This window comes from Euleptes europaea, chromosome 20 (assembly GCF_029931775.1).
Source record: "Euleptes europaea isolate rEulEur1 chromosome 20, rEulEur1.hap1, whole genome shotgun sequence".
NCBI lineage: Eukaryota > Metazoa > Chordata > Lepidosauria > Squamata > Sphaerodactylidae > Euleptes > Euleptes europaea.
Genome location: NC_079331.1, coordinates 7,826,003 through 7,846,958, shown reverse-complemented (window position 1 = coordinate 7,846,958; position 20,956 = coordinate 7,826,003). Strand labels below are relative to the sequence as shown.

General features: G+C 47.8%; 1 protein-coding gene across 1 annotated transcript; it reads left to right on the top strand.

The window, feature by feature from the left end:
• The first annotated feature begins 3,154 nt into the window (after window positions 1-3,154).
• OAZ2 (ornithine decarboxylase antizyme 2) lies at window positions 3,155-19,910 on the top strand. Its single transcript, XM_056866073.1, is given in 7 exon segments — window positions 3,155-3,565; window positions 4,473-4,534; window positions 14,671-14,746; window positions 14,748-14,828; window positions 17,072-17,247; window positions 19,220-19,305; window positions 19,536-19,910. Coding segments are annotated over 7 exon segments (1,023 nt in total). The 3' UTR covers window positions 19,667-19,910.
• The last annotated feature ends 1,046 nt before the right edge of the window (window positions 19,911-20,956 follow it).

The window sequence follows — 20,956 nt, the reverse complement described above, 5'->3', positions numbered from 1 at the left end:
ATAAACCACTCAACATACTCCGCAGAAAAGAACAATCTCTGCTGCTCAAATTATTTACCTCACTTGTTGTTCTGGCAATGTGATGGCCCTCTTTAAAAATCTCCAACTGGTGGGGCCAATCTGAAATGCTGAAACGTTCCACCAAACACTGGCAGATTTCACACCAAAGGATTCATCTAGGACAGAGGAAGTCTCCTCGGTAATTCTGAAGCACCGCCTACATGAAGAAAATGGAAGAAACTGAGGATCTGTCTCTCTGCTTTGGAGAGGAGATGCTATTTGGGTTCAGTTTCCAAAGGAAGGGGACTTTTGCTACAGGGAGAGGTCTCCAAGCCCTGAGACCTACAGACTTCTGTGATTGTGGTCACACTGAGGGTGCAAGGCTGTGAACCCACCTGGTGAGCCAGCCAGTCAATTGGCAGGGAGCACCTGAAGCTCCTTGGTTTGGTTTTCTGTTCCATTCAAGACCCTTCTGATTTTATTCCCAAGGCTCAGGAAGTAAGTGGGCACCTGGAAACACACTGGCAAGCATCATGGTGCCCCTGCCTGCCATGCTGGGGACAGCTGACCACGTCCCTTGAATCAGTTTTGCTGAGGTACCTGCTGCAGCCTCTCCTTGAAAAGCGAGCATTAGCCATGCATTGATTGGTTTAAGGTTGGGTGACTGCATTCTGCTTTACACAGGACAGTCCTTGAGGACTGCTTGGAAACGTTAAAAGGGGCAGAACACATTAACATGATAGTTAACAGGTGTAAAATACAGAGAACACATCCCGCCTGTCCTAAACGAAATAACTTAATTGGTTGCCAATTTGCTTCTGAGCACATTGCAAAAGGCTTGGTTGCTACCTTTAAAGCCCTAAATGTGGAGGGACCAGGACATTTGAAGGACTGCCTATCCCCGGATGAACCTGCCCATCAATTAAGAGGAGCATCAGAGGCTCTGCTCCGAGGTTAGGTGGGTGGCAACTCAAGACAGGGCCTTTTCTGTGGTGGCACCTCAGCCTGGATGGCCCAGGCTAGCCCAGCCTCATCAGATCTTGGCCGCTAGACAGGGTAACCCCTGGTTTGTTCTTGGATGACCACCAAGGAAGCCCAAGGGCACTATGGAGAGGCGGGCAATGGCAACAGAGCTCTGCTGGTCTTGCCTTGAAAACTCTACGGGGTTGCCATAAGTTAGCCGAGACTTGATAACACTTCTCATCATCACCTCAGCTGCAGAATGCCTGTAAAGTTTTAGTTAGCAGGCAAAATCTGTTATCTTCCAGGCATTGGCTGAGTCTTTTTCAAAAGCATGCCCTCATTTTTCTCTGCTGCCTTCCGTTTTATTTGTTGTTTTTCAATTGTTTTTCAGTTCTTAAGTGATGCTTCTATTAATTTTTGCTTCAAAAATAATTTTCTAAGGATATTGTGAGCCGCCCTGAGCGTTTTATGGTGAGAACAACCAAGGAATACTGTAATTAAACTGGACACGTCAGAAGTACGTCTCCTACATGCTCTACATGTGGGCTTCCTTCCCCATGAAAGAAAAACATTCACATATATGAAGCCGCCCTTCTAGCCAGTAAGCATTTCTGCATACCAATTTGCCCTCGCACTGGAAGCAGAGGAGCTGATGCTCCCCCCTCCATGTGAATCCTAAAAATAATGCCTAGCACATTCCAACTTCCCTTCTAACAATCAGCCAGAGGAGCAGTCGACTGTGGGAAAGACCGGTTTTGTTTTTCCTGAGTAATATAAATAGACCTCTTCCTCGAATAGTAACATTAAACGATTATAGGAGGGGAAGGACAATCACAGGCTTCTTTTGAACTGGAACAACAGTTTGATGTTTGTTTCCTGCAAAGAACCATGCAGCCAAGCCGGTTTGACTAGGGCTGATCCATGGGCGAACATTTGCAATGAGCAAAGGTGCCTGACATTTTCTCCCAAAGACCCACACACACACCCTAAACCTGATTTGTGTTAGCACTGTTTCACTCAGTTTTGCTCCATTTTGTCCTGTTCTTCTCATAAGAACATAAGGCCCTGTTGGATCAGACCAAGGTTCATCAAGTCCAGCAGTCTGTTCACACAGGGGCCCAACCAGATGCCTCTAGCAAGCCCACAAACAAGACGACTGCAGCAGCACCATCCTGCCTGTGTCCACAGCACCTAGTACAATAGGCATGTTCCTCTGATCCTAGAGAGAATAGGTCGGACTGAAGTAAAAAAAACTCCAGCCACCCGAAGAAGCGAGCTCTTACTGAACGCACCATACCCTGGAATCAATTTTGTTAGGCTGTAAAGCGCCACTGGACTCAGGAGGTGGATGGATGGATTTAGGGTTGCCCCCTCCAGGTTGGGAAATTCCTGGAGGTTTTGGGGGCAGAGCCTGTGGAGGGCAAGGTTGGGGAGGAGAGGGATTTCAGTGGGGTATAATGCCACAGAGTCCACCTTCTAAAGCTCCCGTTTCCTCCAGGGCAATCTCTGTATTATGGGGACCAGTTATAACTGTGGGAGCTCTCTAGGCCCCCCCGGGAAGTTGGCAGCCCTGATAGATAGGGCCTGGCATAGATAGGGACTGGCAGCCTGATCTATCTATCTATCTATCAATCAGTCATCAGGATGCCAGGACCTATATATATATATATAATATATAATTTTATATATATATATATATATATAATTTTATATATATTCTATATATATAGGGCCTGGCAGCCCTGATAGATAGGGAGAGAGATAGGGAGATAGGGAGAGAGAGAGAGAGAAAAGATAGATAATAGGCCCAGATAGATAGACAGATAGACAGACATCTCTCTCCATATATATATATATATATATATAGAGAGAGAGAGAGAGAGAGAGAGAGAGAGAGAGAGAGAGAGAGATCCATATCTATCTATATCCATCTATGGATATAGATATATCCATATCGATCTATCTCCATATATATATATATGTATGTATGCGTGTGTGTATGTATGTGTATATGTATGTATGTATATCCTATAAGTATAGGGCCTGGAGCTCTCCCTGGATATATATATATATACATATACACACAAACACACGCACACACATATATATACACACACACATATATAAAACTATATATAAATTATTCTGTATTACGTGTACATATATATATATATATATATCACGAACGTCCATGCGACTTCCCCTCAGCGTCCTCCTGAGACTGGGGGAAACGGGGCTCCTCCAACGCGCGTGCGCACACCGCGTCCGCTCCTCGCGCCTGCGCGCTGCCGGCGGAGGGCGCGAGAGCGGCGGCGGCTTCTCCCTTCCCTTCCCCCCGCCCCTCGCGCGCCGTCCGCCTTTGTTTCGAGCGTCTGTTTCCCAGGCAGCCTGGCGGCGGGGAGGTGGAGGCGGGCCGGGTGGGCGTGGCCATGCAGATGAGCGGCGGCGGGGGGGCGGGGCCCGGCGCTTCGGCCCCGTCAGTCGGAGCTGGGCGCTCGCGAAGCGAGGAGCAGCTGAGAGGCCCGAGACCCGGAGCGCCTCCCTCCCGACCCCCCCCCGGTCCGCCCTGCCCAGCCCCGAGGATGATAAACACCCAGGACAGGTACGGAGGGAAGAAGGGGGGCGGCCGCCTTCGAGGGCGGTGAGGGTGGGGGGGGGGGGAGAGAGCGACCAACGGGCCTTCCCCCCTCCCCCTCCCCGCAGGATCGTGGCCGCTCCCCCTCCCCCCGCTCCTCCGCCAGAGACCCGGATGATGCACAAAGACCGGGAGGGCGGGGGAACAGAAGAAGAGGATAACATAGATAAAATAAAAGATGAAATAAATAAAGTAAAAGATAAAATAAATAGAAGAAAAGAAGGAAAACAAAATTAGAGAGGGGGGAGGATTAAATGTTTGCAGGAGGCGAGGTTTGCACGACCGGGGGGGTGGCGGTTTGTGCAAATGGGGGGGGGGCTAAAGGGGCGTGCGTGCATGCGCCCGTGCACTCCGACGCCTCCTTTCTCTCCCATTTCTCCTCCGCCCCCCCCCCCCAAAATGGAGGTTTGGACTTCCGAGGAGGGGGGGCTTCTTTCCTCTCCCCCCCTTCGCTTCCCCGCCCACGCACCCCCCTTCTTGCGTTTCCTTTCTCCCCTTCGTCCCCCCTCCCCATCCTCTTGCCAGCTAGAATATTTTGTTTCTTTTTCTTGCAAGCAGGTGGAGCCAAGAGCCCTTCCGACCCCGCCTCTGGTGGGTGTCTCTTGACATGAGATGCCTGAAGCCAGTTTGGGGAGGGGGAGAGCCAGTGGGGACCGCCCCCCCCCCCGCCTCCTCGAAATGCAGGGGAAGCTCTGGCTGCTTGGTAAATACACCCAGGCTTGGCCTGCAGGGCTCGCCCCAGGGTGGCCTCGGGATGCCCGCCTAGTCCCCCGGGGTGTCAGGATCGGATGTTTTGCAAAACAGGTCGGGGGGACGTCGCTGCCAAAATAAACAGGAGCCCCCTGGCGCCTTTGAACAGGGCCATTTTTAAAAGGCCTTCCGGGGCCTTGGAGGCGGCTTCGTCGGGAACTTCTCACCGCACCTGCTGAGAGACGGGTACTAGTCCAACAAACCTTATACTGAGGGGGAGGGGCTGTGGTTCAGTGGTAGAGCATCTGCTTGGCATGCAGAAGTTCCCAGGTTCAATCCCTGGCATCTCCAGTTAAAGGGACTAGGCAGGTAGGTGATGTGAAAGACCCCCGCCTGAGACCCTGGAGAGCTGCTGCCGGTCTGAGTAGACAATACTGACTTCAGTGGGCCAAGGGTCTGATTCAGTATAAGGCAGCTTCATGTGTTCATGAGCAAAATGCTGTCCGTCTTTTGGCTTCGTCGCCTGTTTACTTTTGGTGGGTGACCCTTAGTCTGTAGCAGTAGAACAAAAATTCAAGTCCAGTAGCGCTTTAAAGACTGATCCCCCCCCAACCAGGGTACATAAGTGTTGTGTCACTTTGTCAGATACAAATATAAACCGATCTACTCGGGTTCTTTTCACTTTGGGTATCTTGGGAAGACTCTCCCCCCCCCTCCCGGCACGAATTAGTCGGAGGGAGAGCATTTACTCCGCCAGCTGTGGTTCTGCAGCAGAGTAGCTTAGTATCTTAGGAAGGGCCATAGCTCAGTGGAAGAGCATCTGCTTGGCATGCAGACTGTCCCAGGTTCAATCCTCGGCATCTCCAGTTAAAGGGACTAGGCAAATACTGACTTGGATGGACCAAGGGTCTGATTCAGTAGAAGGCAGCTTCGTGTGTTCATGTATATCTGGGGCTGGTGGAGCATCAGCTTTCCTGGGGCATTGTGGGGTGGGTGCGCAGGTTATTGTTGGTGTTCTACAGGAAAATAGGCTAGCCATGAACATTTCATAAAGCTGAGGGAGGACACGCAGTAGTTGCATGCAAATGGCTTGTGTATGTTCAGTATTAGAAAGGCAAACCCCTTGACTTGAGGTGTGCTGCTTTTCTAGCTTGGATGTCCATTTCTTGTGCATTTCTGCCTCTGGTGAAGTGGGTCATACGGGAACGTTAACTGGAAGATTCAGACTGTGATCCGGAGCATGCTCTTGGACCTCCAGAAACAAGACTGAGCAAATTTTGTTGGCATTTAAAGCACTACTGGGCTTGAATTTTGCTACTACAGGCCGAGAAGGGCTACCCACCAAAAATAAACAGGTGTCTGGCGCGAATTTAAAGGAAATAAGGCTCCACTGTGATCTGAGTTTTTTTTGGGGGGGGGTAGTAGGCATCATGGAAGAAACTGGCATCTGGGAATAATCACAGCGTCCCGCTGGTGTGAAAAGATGGTCTCCCTTTGTCTACGGAGATAATTCTGAGAAAGGACAAATGACTTCTTGTCACCAGAGAGCTTCCTGTTCAGAGGAGACTGTAGCAACCCTCTTCTAGGAGACGGGTCAGTGAAGTGATTTTCAGAATAAAGACTGCTCCCCTGCAATCGTGTGTTGCTTTGTGGAATCGCAGATTATGACCCAGCTTAGATTTGGGGCTGTAATATTTTCACCATTGAGATGTGGAGCTAGATACAAAAATTTCTGAAAGTTTATCTTTTCGATAAACCCAAGTCCGCATTGGTAGAAAGGTGTGGTACAGGTTTGTTAAACAGGTAAATATAGTTTCCACTGTGCCTGCTTCCCCGTCCCCATGGGGAACGTTCTAATCACTGAGATTCCAGACTGGGTCTAATGATAAGAGTTTCTTCTTGAAAGAATGGGGGTTGCAGAACATGGGTTTGCTAAGAAGCCAAACTTAGGAAAAAGGCATAGTTTTAAAACGAGGCATTCTTCACGGTGCAAAAAGAAATGGGACTTTCGATATTGTTCTACATCCTGTTCTGTTCAGAGGTTTTCTTTTTAATATATATATAGGAGTTGTCAGATCTCAGAAGCTAAGCAGGGTCAGCCCTGGTCAGTATTTGGACGGGAGACCACCAAGGAATACCAGGATCACTACACAGAGGCAGGCAGTGGCAAACCACCTGTGTTAACCTTAAAAACCCTATGGGGTTGCCATAAGTCGGCTGTGACTTGATGGCAAAAAAAAAAGTAAATGTGTCCGGTATTCTTGATTAGACTTTCATCTTGCATCCTTACATGTCACCCTTTGCTTCGTCCACTTCATGGCCCAGAGACGAGTTCTCGCTTGTTTGTTTTCATACATCCTGGCTAATACATCTGCCTACAGAGCAGCCACTCACTGCATCTGAAGAAGTGAGCTGTAGTTCGCCCACATTTATGCTTGTAACTTTGAAGGGGCCACTAAACTCCTGTTTTCTGCAGCAGGCCCACGTGGACACCTGTCTCAAATTATTTACTTGTACTGCATGTAGACAAAAGTAATTTTGCAGTTTAGTTGCAGAGACGTGCTTTTTCTCGTGTTTTAAAATGGAGAGTTGGTGGTTGTGGGGAGTGACGACAAGTCATGACTGACTACGGCGACCCTGTAGGGTTTTCGAGGCAAGAGACAGAGGTAGTTTGCCATTGCCTGCCTCTGCATAATGACCGGGGACTTCCTTGGTGGTCTCCCATCCAAGTACTAACTAGGGCTGACCCTGCTTAGCTTCCAAGACCCGATAAGATTCGACTAGCCTGGCGTACGTAAAATGCTTTTTGTGGCAGTGAGCCAGTGTGGGGTAGTGGTTAAGAACGGTGGTTTGGAGTGGTGGAGTCTGATCTCAAATTCAAATACCTTTATTGGCATAGTACAATCTGTAGTGTATAAAAGGATAAAAGTTAGAGTAAAATAAATAAATTAATATAAATTGTTCCTTAATGTTGTGAGTCTGCTTTCGACCATCGGTTGACTATTATCTTCAGAAATTCTGCCACGTTTTCGGTTATCTCAGGGTCCTTATCAGCTAATAGTTTGTAAAGTATTTTTGTATTATTTGAGGAGAAATTAAAAACTATAGGTTTTATTAGGTTTCCTCTTGGTGAATCATAAAGGTGGCAGTCCAAGAGAATATGAGACAGGGAGAGAGTCTGATCTAGAGAACCGGGTTTGATTCCCCTCTCCTCCACATGAGCAGCGGAGGCTAATCTGGTGAACTGGATTTGTTCCCCCACTTCTCCACCCAGCTGGGTGACCTTGGGCTAGTCACACTCTCTTAGCCCCACCTACCTCACATGGTGTCTGTTGTGGGGAGGGGAAGGGAAGGTGATTGTAAGCTGGTTTGATTCTTTAAGTGGCGGAGAAAGTTGACATATAAAAACCTATTCTTCTTCTTCTGATTGAGTTTGAACAAATAAATCTTACCTGGGAAGCCTGCTAGTTAATAGTATTGGTACACAGAGCTATGAAGCACAAATCCAGCTTTCAGACTTTAGTCTGAGCACAGTTGCTTTAGGAACAGCATTTTCTAAAAATAAATGCAGTTCCCGTTTCCTCAAAATAAATTAATTTTTTATTGGGACCTGAATAATGTAAAGCTTACCCTGAGCATCTTGCTTGCAAGCCAGTTTGTCACTCGAGCTGGCAAATGTTTAGAGGGAATATTTGGAATATCTCAGTGGTTTGTAAAACAGGAAGGCCCTTTGTTTACTTGCTGTTCCAGGGAAGGTTTCCTTAGGTCTCCTCCAAAACGTGATGCGTGCACGCTTTCAAGTAATAATATGCAAACAAACAAACACAGCAGCTTAACATTATCGTCTGTGTACTACAAGCTGGAATACGGGGCCACTATGATTGCTAAAGTTAAATATGGGTATATGGCAAGACACTCCTCTGGATGCTTTCTAAAATCCACTCAGGGCCTTGGGTGTTACATAAAACAGTGAGGTAATTCCATCCATCTAGAGGTCTGGAAATCAGGTCAGCCGGGAGGGGTGGGGCTGGTGATCCTCTTAACATTCACTATAGTAAACGAACGATCCGTCTTGCATAGGTCGCTCTCTTCGAAGCAGGAGCGCCTACTAATTTTAGACCTTTTTTTAACATCGCTGTTGGTGTAATATCATCAGGTGCACACAATAGGCAAAGATTTGTTGCTGTCTAAAACACATTTTACTTTGCAGCGTAACTTACCTTTTGAGATCTCAGTTTGTTACCGGACCTAGCTTTTCCGCACAATCAGGCGTATTTCTCTGTGACCTCTTGTACTTTTGCTTGAAAAAACAGAGCTGGAGGATTGGTGTGTGTGTGTGTATACACTTGCAGACTAGCATAGGGTTGCAGCCACCACTAAGAATCATTAAATAATGATAAAATCATAGAGTTGGAAGGTACCACCAGGGCCATCTAGTCCAACCCCCTGCACAATGCAGGAAATTCACAATTACCTTCCCCCCACCCCCAGTGACCCATGATCTGCCTAAGGACAACTAAACCTTACGGCTGGTGGCATTAGGTGCTTTGGATACTAGGGATCATTTTTGTTCTGCCTATATGATTTCAGGCTCCTTCTGCAACTCATCCCCTGCAGCTGTCTCTTGAAGAGGCCACAAGAAAGGCAGACTGAGCCCATTTTTTAAATAAAGCACGCCAAACAATGTGCCAGTATCCACCCTGCAGCCTCGAGCCCCTTTCAGTCCCCATCAAAAAGCAATAACTGGATATCTGGGGATATCAATTGCACTACAAATTTATTATTGGAGATTGATTAGTGTGGGCTGCTCTTCTGTGGGGTATAAAAATGGTTTCAGGAATGCCCGTGGAGCTCAGCATATAAGATTCAAGGGATATTTTTTTCCAGGGAGTTGAAGACAAACTGGGGAAACCATTTGCTTCTCTTGATGTACACATGCTTCCACTGTATTGCTATAATCTCTGGTCAAAGTGGTTTTGCAGATTGTTATTATTTAGGGGGGAAATGCAAAACTTGTTTTTAACCGGAAACGATAGCAAAACTGAGGAAATCCACGTGCGAGTCATACTGATAGTGCTCTTCAGCAGCCAGTTTGATCAGAGACTGCGGGACTGGGGGGAAAAGAACTCATCTAGCATGAGCAGGCCTCAACTCTGAAATTTTTAAAACCTTCCATCTCTGTTCTTTGAGTAAGATGGTCATCTAGTATGGTATCGTGGTCAGAGTGTCACATTAGTATTAGACAGAAGAAGAGTTGGTTTTTATATGCCGACTTTCTCCACCACTTCAGGAAGAATCAATCCGGCTCACAATCACCTTCCCTTTCCCTCCCCACAACAGACACCCTGTGAGGTAGGTGGGGCTGAGAGAGCTGTGACTAGCCCAAGCTCACCCAGCTGGCTTCATGTGTAGGAGCGGGGAAACAAATCCAGTTCACCAGATTAGCCTCCGCCGCTCGTGTGGGGAATCAAACGTGGTTCTCTAGATCAGAGTCCACCACTCTTAACCACTACACCACGCTGGCTGTCAGCGTGGTATAGGTTCGAATTCCCACTCTGCCACGGCTGCTTGCTGGGTGATCTTGGGCCCACTTCATAGGGTGGTTGTGATAAAATGGAGGAGAGGAGAATGATATTCCTCTTTGGGACCTCATCAGGCAGAGAGGTGGAGTATAAATGAAGTAAATAAAACAGCTAGTTTCAAGTCCAGTGGCACCTTAGAGACCAACAAGGGCTTGTTAGTCTTTAAGGCGCCACTGGACTCGAACCTAACAAGGGCTTGTTAGTCTTTAAGGTGCCACTGGACTCGAATCTAGCTGTCCTACTGCAGACCAACACGCCTATCCTCTGAAACTAAATTAATAAATTCTCCCTTGAATTCAGAGTTATCTCATTCTCAATAGAGAGATAAAAGGATGTTTTCCTGTTTTGTTTTGTGCAAAGATGAATGTGCTGTCTAGGTGGCGGAAAGCCTTGCCACGTAGCAGAGATAGACGAGATATATATTGCTGACTAAACCCTACTTCCATAGAAGTTCACAACATTCATATGATGGCGGTGGGTGGTTCCTCCTTACTGAGCATGCCCAGGACTGTAAATTCTGCAGTCACGGCCAGAAATGCAGAATGTACTGTGCAGAACACATTCTCCCCGTGAGTTTTAATTTCCATGCTTTTAAAGTGTGTGGCAACTGGAAGGGGGTGGGGCTTCATTGCTACACATAGCTCTTCCTCCCTTCCCCCATGATTAGCTAAAACAGACCAGCTACAAAGTACGCAAAGGTGTTTGGGTTCACATAATGTATACCAGTCGCAGAATCTGGCTTTTCTTGGTGCAGAATCGTGCTTCCTTGAGCTAATGGGGCATCTGCAGGCATATCTGTCTGGGCCTGCATATCTTGATCTGGCCCTCTGAGGCTGTTTATGGGACTAGCTGCTGCAAGAATGAACTGCTTCCCATGGGAGGGAAATCTGGATTCTCACTACTACACTTGATGATTCAAACATCCTCCAGCAATGATAATGCTGCATTGTTGACTGGAGAAAGCAAATGCATCTGCCAGCCGTATTGGGGAGGCCAGAGAGGGATGGCAGGGAACGCAGTGCCAAGCGTTTTGCCACACATGTCTCCTCCACCCAGGACAGCAGGGCCCTGCTTCTTTAGTTAACTGTTCCAGTGGATACAGTTGATGCAGGCCTGCCAACTTTATGTGCCCGTGCTAAGTAGCAGGCACCTTCGGTACAGCTGGTTTGGATCGGCCCACGCCGGCATGTTAACTTCGGCAAGAAACCCCTTCCAGTTCCAGACTAGCCATTTGGCTTCTCAGTTAGCCCCAATTCAGTCGCATGCAGTCATTTTACTTTGCACAGCATGGGTAATGGTTGCTGTTCAGGGATGCAGAGCTGGAAGCTAGTGCCGTCAGCGTGCAAGGACTCTGGAACATGTTGACTTGGAGCCTTCCTCAAGGTGCGCGTCTGCCTTCAACACAGAGGTGCTGGGAACTGGTTTGGGTGGTTCTCCGACAGAAACGAGCCTTTCTGTAGCACAAAGCCCCACTCCTGTTGCGGGAGCCTGAGGGATTTGGAGGCTTAGCCTCTGGTTTGTGAATGTGACACGTGGAACGGACAGTTTCAGGACATCTTAAGGACTGTCTGATTTTATTGTGGCGTTAAGTTTTTGTGAATTGCTCACCCACTTCATCTGATGCGTGAAGCATTATCTTCATCTAGCCGATATGCATCCTTTGTTATCCTGTCCCTTTCCCAATGATTTTGACCTAGTGAATGGCATCTTAATGTGTGTACAGCTGGCTCAAACCTTTGAAGTTTCCCAGTAGGAGGAACGTAGACGTAGATACGGAGAACCCATACATTGACCTTGAATCAGTAGAACCTGTATGTGGCCCTGAGACCCAAGGTTTCCCAGTAGTCTTGTTACAGCGTGGTGTAATGGGTGACAGTGCCAGGATGTTATAATAAGATAAAATGAAGGGGAGAACGATCTTAGCCACTGGGGGGGAAAGGCCTGGTGTAAATGAAGTAAACATATACAAGCATACCTCGGAGCTATCGCGTGTTTGGTTCCAGACCACCGCAATAAAGCGAATGTTGCAATAAAGCAATTCACACGGATTTTTTGTTTGTTTCCCAGTGCATATAAAAGTTAGGTTTACACTGTGTGTGTGTGTGTTAAGTGCCGTCAAGTCGCTTCCAACTCATGGTGACTCTATGAATCAGTGTTCTCCAGAATGTCCTATCTTTGACAGCCTTGCTCAGATCTTGCAAATTGAGGGCTGTGGCTTCCTTAATTGAGTCAATCCATCTCTTGTTGGGTCTTCCTCTTTTCCTGCTGCCCTCAACTTTTCCTAGCATGACTGTCTTTTCCAGTGACTCTTGTCTTCTCATAATGTGACCAAAATACGATAGCCTCAGTTTGGTCATTTTAGCTTCTAGGGTCAGTTCAGGCTTGATTTGATCTATAACCCACTGATTTGTTTTTTTTTGGCAGTCCATGGTATCTGTAACACTCTCCTCCAACACCACATTTCAAGGTTTACACTATACCGTAATCTATGAAGTGTGCAATAGCATTATGTCTATAATAATAATGAAAACGTTTGAAATTTTGCGAGAATTACCAAAATGTGACACAGAGACACAAAGTGAGCACATGCTGTTGGGGAAATGGTGCCAGTAGATTTACTCGAAAATGCAATGTCCGCAAAGAGCAATAAAATAAGATGTGCCTGTACATATCTTTGAACTTGCAGATTAGACATGGATGGGGAAGAAATGCTGTGACTTTACCATGCCAAAATGGTAAGGAGCAGGGTGCTGATCGTATTAGTGACGACAGCAGGATCTTTGGACTCAAGGAAAAGAATAAGATCTGTAGGAAGGGTGCAAAGACACATGCATTCAACAAAGAGCCCAGTGTGTTTCAGGCCCAGAGTAGCGGAGGAATGAGCGCTCCACAGTCATGTTCTGTGGATTTTCCCATTATCAAGATTGTGTGCTTCTAAATATATAAAATTCCCCTGATGAAGGGCACCTTTGGTCAGAAATGCATTGGACTATTCGTTTAATACATTTGTCTCTGTTCACAACCGTGGCCTCTCTATCATGCTGCATTATCTGCTTGGGAAGCTTCCATTTTGTTAGGCCTGCATCATAAGCCGTGTCAAAATTGCCGGAGCAGTGTAGCGGTTAAGAGTGGTGGTTTGGAGCGGTGGACTCTGATCTGGAGAACCCGGTTTGATTCCCCACTCCTCCACATGAGCAGTGGACGCTAATCTGGTGAACCGGGTTGGTTTCCCCACTCCTACACATGAAAGCCAGCTGGGTGACCTTGGGCAAGTTACAGCTCTGTTAGAGCTCTCTCAGCCTCACCTACCTCACAGGGTGTCTGTTGTGGGGAGGGGGAGGGAAGGTGAGTGTAAGCCGGTTTGATTCTTCCTTAAGTGGTAGAGAAATTCGGCATATAAAAACCAACTCTTCTTCTCCTAATGTACAAAGAGGCAAATTGTGCATCTCCATTGTGTGGGAGAGGTACAAGCTGTCTCTGCAACTCTCCACAGAGGCCCTGCAAGCAAGCCCCAGCATGCGTCTCTCGGTTGGCTGTCATACCTTTCTCTCTCTCTGTGGGGTTGCAAAAGGCCCACATGGAGAAGCGCACAGGCTTCCTTAAGGGTTGCAGCCTTGCACAAATGTTAAAACAGTGCTACTACAAATGCTTTGAAGGATTACCACCACCACCCATGTCGTTCTTTCTGAAAACATGAAACCTAACTCTGCCCCTTCAAGAATCTGTCGCTCTATTTCTAGATGTTTATTGAAAAACGTGTGCTCATCAGCTCATGTCTCCAGTCGCCCTGGCCTCCTACCAGGGCTGCGTGCCCGGCCCTCTCTGTTGCAGTGGGATTCTCTTCTCTCTCTCCCTTTTGTTTCCTTGTGTCTGAGGGCCTCCTGCTCAAAATGGATTGTGCACAGGCTGAGCTAGAGGACTGGCCGGTGCAGACACTTAGCTAAGAGGTCTATAAAATTATGCATGGTATAGAGAGATTGGACAAGGAGAAGCTTTTATCCTTCATAATACTAGAATGCAAGGTTATCTGCTGAAGCTGGAGGGTGAGAGATTCAAAACAGACAAAAGGAAGTATTTCTTCACACAACCGCATAGTTAAATTGTGGAATTCCCTGCCCCAGGATGTGGGGATGGCTGCCACCTGGAAGGCTTTAAGAGGGGAGTGGACATTTTCATGGAGAGGGCTATTCATGGCTATTAGTCAAAATGGATACTAGTCATGATGCATCCCTATTCTCTCCAGGGTCAGAGGAGCATGCCTATTATATTAGATGCTGTGGAACACAGGCAGGATGGTGCTGTTGCCGTCATCTTGTTTGTGGGCTTCCTAGAAGCACCTGGTTGGGCCACTGTAGGAACAGACTGCTGGCCTTGATGGGCCTTGGTCTGATCCAGCAGGGCTTTCCCTTATGTTCTTATCCATGGCGACTAGTCATGATGCATACCTATCTTCTCCAGGATCAGAGGAGCATGGGTATTATCTTAGGTGCTGTGGGACACAGGCAGGACAATGCTGCTGCAGTTGTCTTGTTTGTGGGCTTCCTAGAAGCCCCTGATTGGGCCACTGTGTGAACAGACTGCTGGATTTGATGGGCCTTGGTCTGATCCAACATGGCTTTTCTTGTGTTCTTATGTCTTATTTGTGGGCTTCCTAGAGGCACCTGGTTGGCCACTGTGGGAACAGACTGCTGGACTCAATGGGCCTTGGTCTGATCCAGTATATGGCCTTATGCTCTTAAGACATCTTAGCAGGGCTCCCGAGTCTAACCATATATGCCTTTTTCTTCTTTCTTCTTGCAGTAGTATTTTGCCTTTGAGTAACTCCCCTCAACTCCAGTGCTGCAGGCACATCGTCCCAGGGCCTCTGTGGTGCTCCTGATGCCCCTCACCCACTGTCGAAGATCCCCGGTGGGCGAGGGGTTGGCAGGGATCCTTCTCCCTCAGCTTTGATATATAAGGTGAGTCTCATTACGTGTCTAGAGTCTTAACTACTGGTGGCAATGTGATGGGTTATTTCCTCGCTTCAGAACTCTGCAGCTCCTTATGGGGTAGAGTCAAGCACGTTACTTCTTTGGCTCCGTCTACACATTACAAGGTCCCCGTGTTTGTTGGGGAATGACATGAGGACCGTGCATTGCACGTGTGATGGGAGTTTTGTAGCTTCCCAGACTACAGGAGCCAGCATGGTGTAGTGGTTAAGAGTGGTGGTTTGGAGCAGTGGACTCTGACCTGGAGAACCGGGTTTGATTCCCCACTCCTCCACATGAGCGGCAGAGGCTAATCTGGTGAACTGGATTTGTTTTCCCACTCCTACACACAAAGCCTGCTGGGTGACCTTGGGCTAGTCACAGCTTTCTTAGAGCTCTTTCAGCCCCACTTACCTCACAGGGGGTCTGTTGTGGGGAAGGGAAGGTGATCGTAAGCCAGTTTGAGTCTCCCTTAAGTGGTAGAAAAAGTCAGCATAATAAAACCAACTCTTTTTCTTCTTCAGACGCCCGCCGGGTCTTTTCTGTTTGCGACCACAGCAGGTAGGGAGAAGCGACTTTAAACTGCCCCCTCCGCGCTGTTTTTTGTCCCCAATCCACCCCATGGACCTGCTGTTGGCTCCATTGTAAAGATCAAGCTATGTAAGCTTTACAGCGGACCCACAAACTATTCCATGCAGCAGTTTGAGGATGCGAAAACAGTGCCGGGGGCAGGGGAGCTCCTGCCACTTCTTTCTGCATACCGTGGTTGCAAACAGAAAGGAGTCAGGGGTGTCCCTGGAAGGCACAAAATGTCCACTGCACATGAGATATAAAGGACTTTGTAATGAGCAGCTGGTCCCTGCTGTTGACTCATTTTGAGGTGGCGGCCTTGGCCACCTTTGGAGACAAGGGGTTTCTGGAACCCTTTCCAGCATCCCGGAGAGTTTACCGTGCTTGTTTTCATTAGGCGGCAGCTCTCTAGGAAATAACAGTGAAATGGCTCTCTGCAGCAAGTTAAGTTGACGCCAGCTCGGAGCGCTCATAATAACAACGTTCCAATTCTCCCCCTGGATTGCTCTCAGTAATCACCTGACTGTTCTCCCTGTGGGCTCTGTGTTTCCATAACACTTCTACAGCTACTATCTTGACCTTTAGAACAAGGGATGTCTTGCAGCCAGAGAGAAGGCATAAATAGGCCATTGGGTTCCTTTCCGGTGCTACAAATGGTGGGTAGCAAGACCGGATCTGGAAAAGCCCCAGCTGGGCCCAAGAGACTGACGATGCTGTCCTGAGTTACAACCCTTCTGTATCCATTTCAGATAGTGGTTATAGAAGGCCATAATTCTGCTGGGGATGCCTGGCTGTCAGTAAGGCTTTAGTGCTTTGTTCATGAACATGTTCATGGAGGAGAGGGCTATTCATGGCTACTAGTCAAAAAGGATACTAGCCATGATGCATACCTATTCTCTCCAGGCTCAGAGGAGCATGCCTAGTATATGAGGTGCTGTGGAACACAGGCAGGACAATGCTGCTGCAGTCGTCTTGTTGGTGGGCTTCCTAGAGGCCCCTGGTTGGCCACTGTGTGAACAGACTGCTGGACTTGATGGACCTTGATCTGATCCAGCATGGCCTTTCTTATGTTCTTACATTATGTGTGGTTTGGTCCAACTTGGCCTCTCATTGAACTACGGATGCTATTCTGCATCTTACTGCCTGGAGCAGTGGAGGTCCTGCAGATTTGTGCCTTTGTGGAGGGAAGTTTTTGCTTCCACACTCAGCCCACCCGTCTCCCCCTCTATAAAACTTTCATTTGTCATCCCAGAGGCTTGCTTCGGTACAGTGCAGTTGGTAGCAGAGAATGCCTAAAACCGACAGGTGTGCGTATGTAAAAACTGTTGCTACACATGGCCAAAAATGTCTATAATTTTGGATGTCTGACTTAAAATTTTTCAGGCAGAACCTCAGAGGATGGCACCTCTTTGAAATGCCCACATGGAACTGTGTCTAAAACTTACTCGCCCTGTAATGAAGATAACTTTCTAGTTGAACTGGAGCATTGTTGGTAACAGTTGTTCTTCTGAAGAGCATTGAGGGATATTATTATTTTAACAAATATAAGCAATAATAGGTGGTAGCCAGGCCTTGTAAATGAAGCAACTGAAAAATGCTAATCATAGCAACTCTTCCTGTGATTTAAGACAATAACTTTTTCTTCTGTTCTATAAAACACAAAGGATGAGAAGCTCACTGTTAACCAAGATCTTCCAGTGCATGATGGGAAACCACACATCGTTCACTTCCAGTACAAAGTGACCGAAGTCAAGATCTCTTCCTGGGATGCAGTGCTATCCAATCAGAGTCTTTTTGTGGAAATCCCTGATGGTTTATTAGCTGATGGGAGCAAAGAAGGGTAAGAGTCTCAAAGCAACTTGGTTGAAAAGCAAACAAACCATAGAGAAGAGCGTGTACGTGCTGGTAACTATCATGGAAATCATTCAGTTAGGATAAACAGAGGGAGTTTTGTGCGCGATTGGGGAGGAGTCCAAGTAGCTGCACAACCATGCCACGTGGGGAAAAATCGACGGAGAGCAGACCTAATCTTTTCGTGCATGCTTAGGCCAATATGTGACCAATTAAAACGTCCTTGATGTTTTCAAGTCAACAACTCCCCCCCCACACACAAGGGTAGTCTTCAACTCTCATCTTTGGATCCCCCTCTGGAGTTTGCCACTGGGCTTGCTGGTTCCATCCCAGTGGTCTTCTATCTCCATTTAAGCTGTCAGAGAAACGCTTTTGTATTTCCTCGGTGCTTCACCTCACCTGTCTGTTTCTTGTGACATCTTTTTTGGCCATTAGTACTTCCGCTTCGAGCATGGTTAAGTACAATTGGATAACTGGTTATTTTAGCTCTCTAAAATATGCTTGGTAGAGGTTATCATTAAAATGGACCATGATCATATTAACCAAGTAAGTCCCAAGTTAATCTCCACCTGCCGCTGTTCTCCAATCTTAGTGGCCACCGTTCAATCAGGTCTTCATTAAAGGGGCACATGAACACATGAAGCTGCCTTGTACTGAATCAGACCCTTGGTCCCTCAAAGTCAGTGTTGTCTACTCAGACCGGCAGCGGCTCTCCAGGGTCTCAGGCAGAGGTCTTTCACATTACTTACTTGCCTGGTCCCTTTAACCGGAGATGCCGGGGATTGAACCTGGAGTCCTGCCATTTGACATGTTAGAGGACAGTAGTTCAGAAACCGGGGGTGAAGCTGATGCAGAGCAGACTGACTTGGGGTGCCTGTATATCGCCTACCCAATCCTGGAGGCAGGAGGCATTTGTCTGGCATTCTCCCTTCCTTTCTCTTTGCCCTTCACCCTCATTTTAAAAAACTTCAGCTTAAATGAGAGACAAATACAAACCAGATATGCTGTCCGTTCTTGCTTAGAAAGCTTTGTTCCCAAGCCATGTCAATCCTGAAGCAAGGCGGTGTGTTTCTTGACCTCCTGTCTGCAGAAAACACGATTTTGCCCAGAGCTAGGATATTGGTCTGGCTGTGAGGTTGGTCTGGCTGTGAGGTGGGCAGGGCCACTGCAAGATTGTAATTTATCCCTGCTCCCTTCCCCTCACCAGCATCAGCTAGTGAACAAGGAAGCTGTCCGGGGCTTGTCAGAGCTCTGGCTTGAAGGGCACCAAGCTGTCTGCAAGGCTGATGCTCCGTGGAACTTCAGCTGACCTTGGCCTGGAGCCAGAATATTGTCAATTACAGGCTCTCTGCCCAAGAGCTCTTTCGGATGCAACTCTGGGCAAGTAAAGTGGCAAACTGAAGGATTTGGTGGCCACATCCCCTTTAGGGGCTCAGAAGTAGCTAGTCAGCAGTCTTCTCCAGACTGGCCCCTCCCAATTTTTTTATTTTTAATCCCCGCCTCCCGATATTCTGCTGCCTTTTATGCCCGCTGCCACTACAAAAGTAATAGGGGCCATTTTAGATTGACCCCTAGCCCCACCACCACCCATGACTCTTCTTTGCGTGCATATTACTTCGCCTTATCAGTTGCCAAGGATAGAAATTGAGATGGTCCCAACCCATTCCTTGAGGGGAGGGGCTGTGGCTCAGTGGAAGAGCCCCTGGTTTGCACGCAGAGGGTCCCAGGTTCGGTCCCTAGCATCTTCCAGTTGAATGGATCTTAGGAAGTAGGTGATGAGAAGGACCTCTGCCTGAGACCCCGGAGAGCCGCTGCCAGTAGACAATACTAACCTCGATGGACCGAGGGTCGATTCAGTATAAGGCAGCATCATGTAACCAATGCACTAGGCTTAATTAAAGGCTGTGCCAGCAAAAGGTTGCCACCGTCTGATGCCCTCTTTTCTCCCCCCATCCCGGCAGATTATTAGCACTGTTGGAATTTGCTGAAGAGAAAATGAAAGCAAGTTATGTCTTCATTTGCTTCCGCAAAAGCAGAGAAGACCGAGGTGAGCTCTTCGTCCCTTTATTCTGCTTTTGGCCAAGGAGAAACGGTTCATGCTCACAGTCTGCGGTCTACTTCCCCACCTGGAGGCATGCAATCTGTGATGTGGAGTTTGAGGGTCTTGGATTTTTGTATTTTTCCCGGGAAAGGGGGCTGGTGCGGCGGGAAACTTGGTTGGAATGGCCGGGTGTCTGAATACTCTTCGTTCCTGATGCTGGCATTTTGTCTTTGCAGCTCCATTACTGAAAACATTCAGTTTTTTGGGCTTTGAAATTGTGAGGCCTGGCCACCCCTGTGTCCCATCGCGGCCAGATGTGTTGTTCATGGTCTACCCCCTGGATCAGGTCTCTTCCGATGACGATTAGACCCTGTGCAGCGCTTCAGAGGGACCTGAACATGCTTCGGAGACGAGAGGGGGGCGAGACTCCTTTTCTGAGGAAAGCAAAAACAAAAAATTCCTGGACTGAAACTGTATTTCTTATTGTTAGAGTGACCTGTATATCTTCTGAGTTGACTTTTCCATTGAAATGTGTTACCTAGCAAATGATATAAAAGTCTGCACATGTAACCGCACAATCCTAAATGGAAGGTGAATGGAGCCCTTTCGTGACAGCTGTCCGGACCGCCAGACCGCCTTGTGGAGACATCCGGTCCTGGCAGGCAGTAGCGAGGAGCTCACAGGTGAAGGGGGGGGGGGAGAAGGCGGAGACAGGCTTCGTGAATTGTTAAAATTAGCGCTGGGCTTTTCTGTTCATTTGACTCTCATTTTCACATGTAAATATTTTCCCCGGGCATCCCCCCCTCACTCTTAAGCAGGGGACAGGATGCTTTGAGTGTTAGAGGCGCAAAGAACGCGAGCCCTGTTTAGCAAATCAGAGTTGGCACCACCAGGCTAACCGTCAGGGGGGGGGGAGGGGCTTGGGTTCTCAAAAGCTTTTTGCTCTTCTAAGCCTTATAGTAAGTAACTATTAACACTGCGTTAGTGCAGCTTTCAATAAAAAAGGGGGGGCATTCAAACAAAGCTGGGAAGCTGGGCCTGCTTTTTAAGAGGAAATGGAACATGGCCTCGTAACACACAAGCATCGTCCCTGGATGTGACCACAGGAGAGTTGCCCTCTTTTGTGAGTGTGGAGTTATATGCGGGAGGTGGGAGAAGAAGAAGAGTTGGTTGTTCTGCCCTGCTCTTCTCTATCTCTAAGGAGTCTCAAGCAGCTTACAATCGCCTTCCCTCCCCCTCCCCACAACAGACACCTCGGGAGGTAGGTGGGGCTGAGAGAGTTCGGAGAGAATGGTGACTGGCCCACAGTCACCCAGCAGGCTTCATGTGGAGGAGTGGGGAATCGAACCCGGTTCTCCAAATTAAGAGTCCGCTGATCCTGTGGAGGAGCTAGGGAATCCAACCCCGCCCTCCAGAAAAGTAAATTCTGGTTCACATTAGTGAATCCATCCAACATGTCCTTACGTAGAATGCTCTGTTCTTAGTATGAACACGACAATATTAGTATGCGAGAACAGAAAAGTCAGCCAGCGTGCTGGTTTTCCCTGAAACTAAACAGCCTGTTTGCAGTGTGTACTGTACAGTGACCAAACTTTTAACCACCTTGATGGCAACCAAATGCCGTTTGCAACTTCCAAGAGACCTTTCCTGCGCTGAT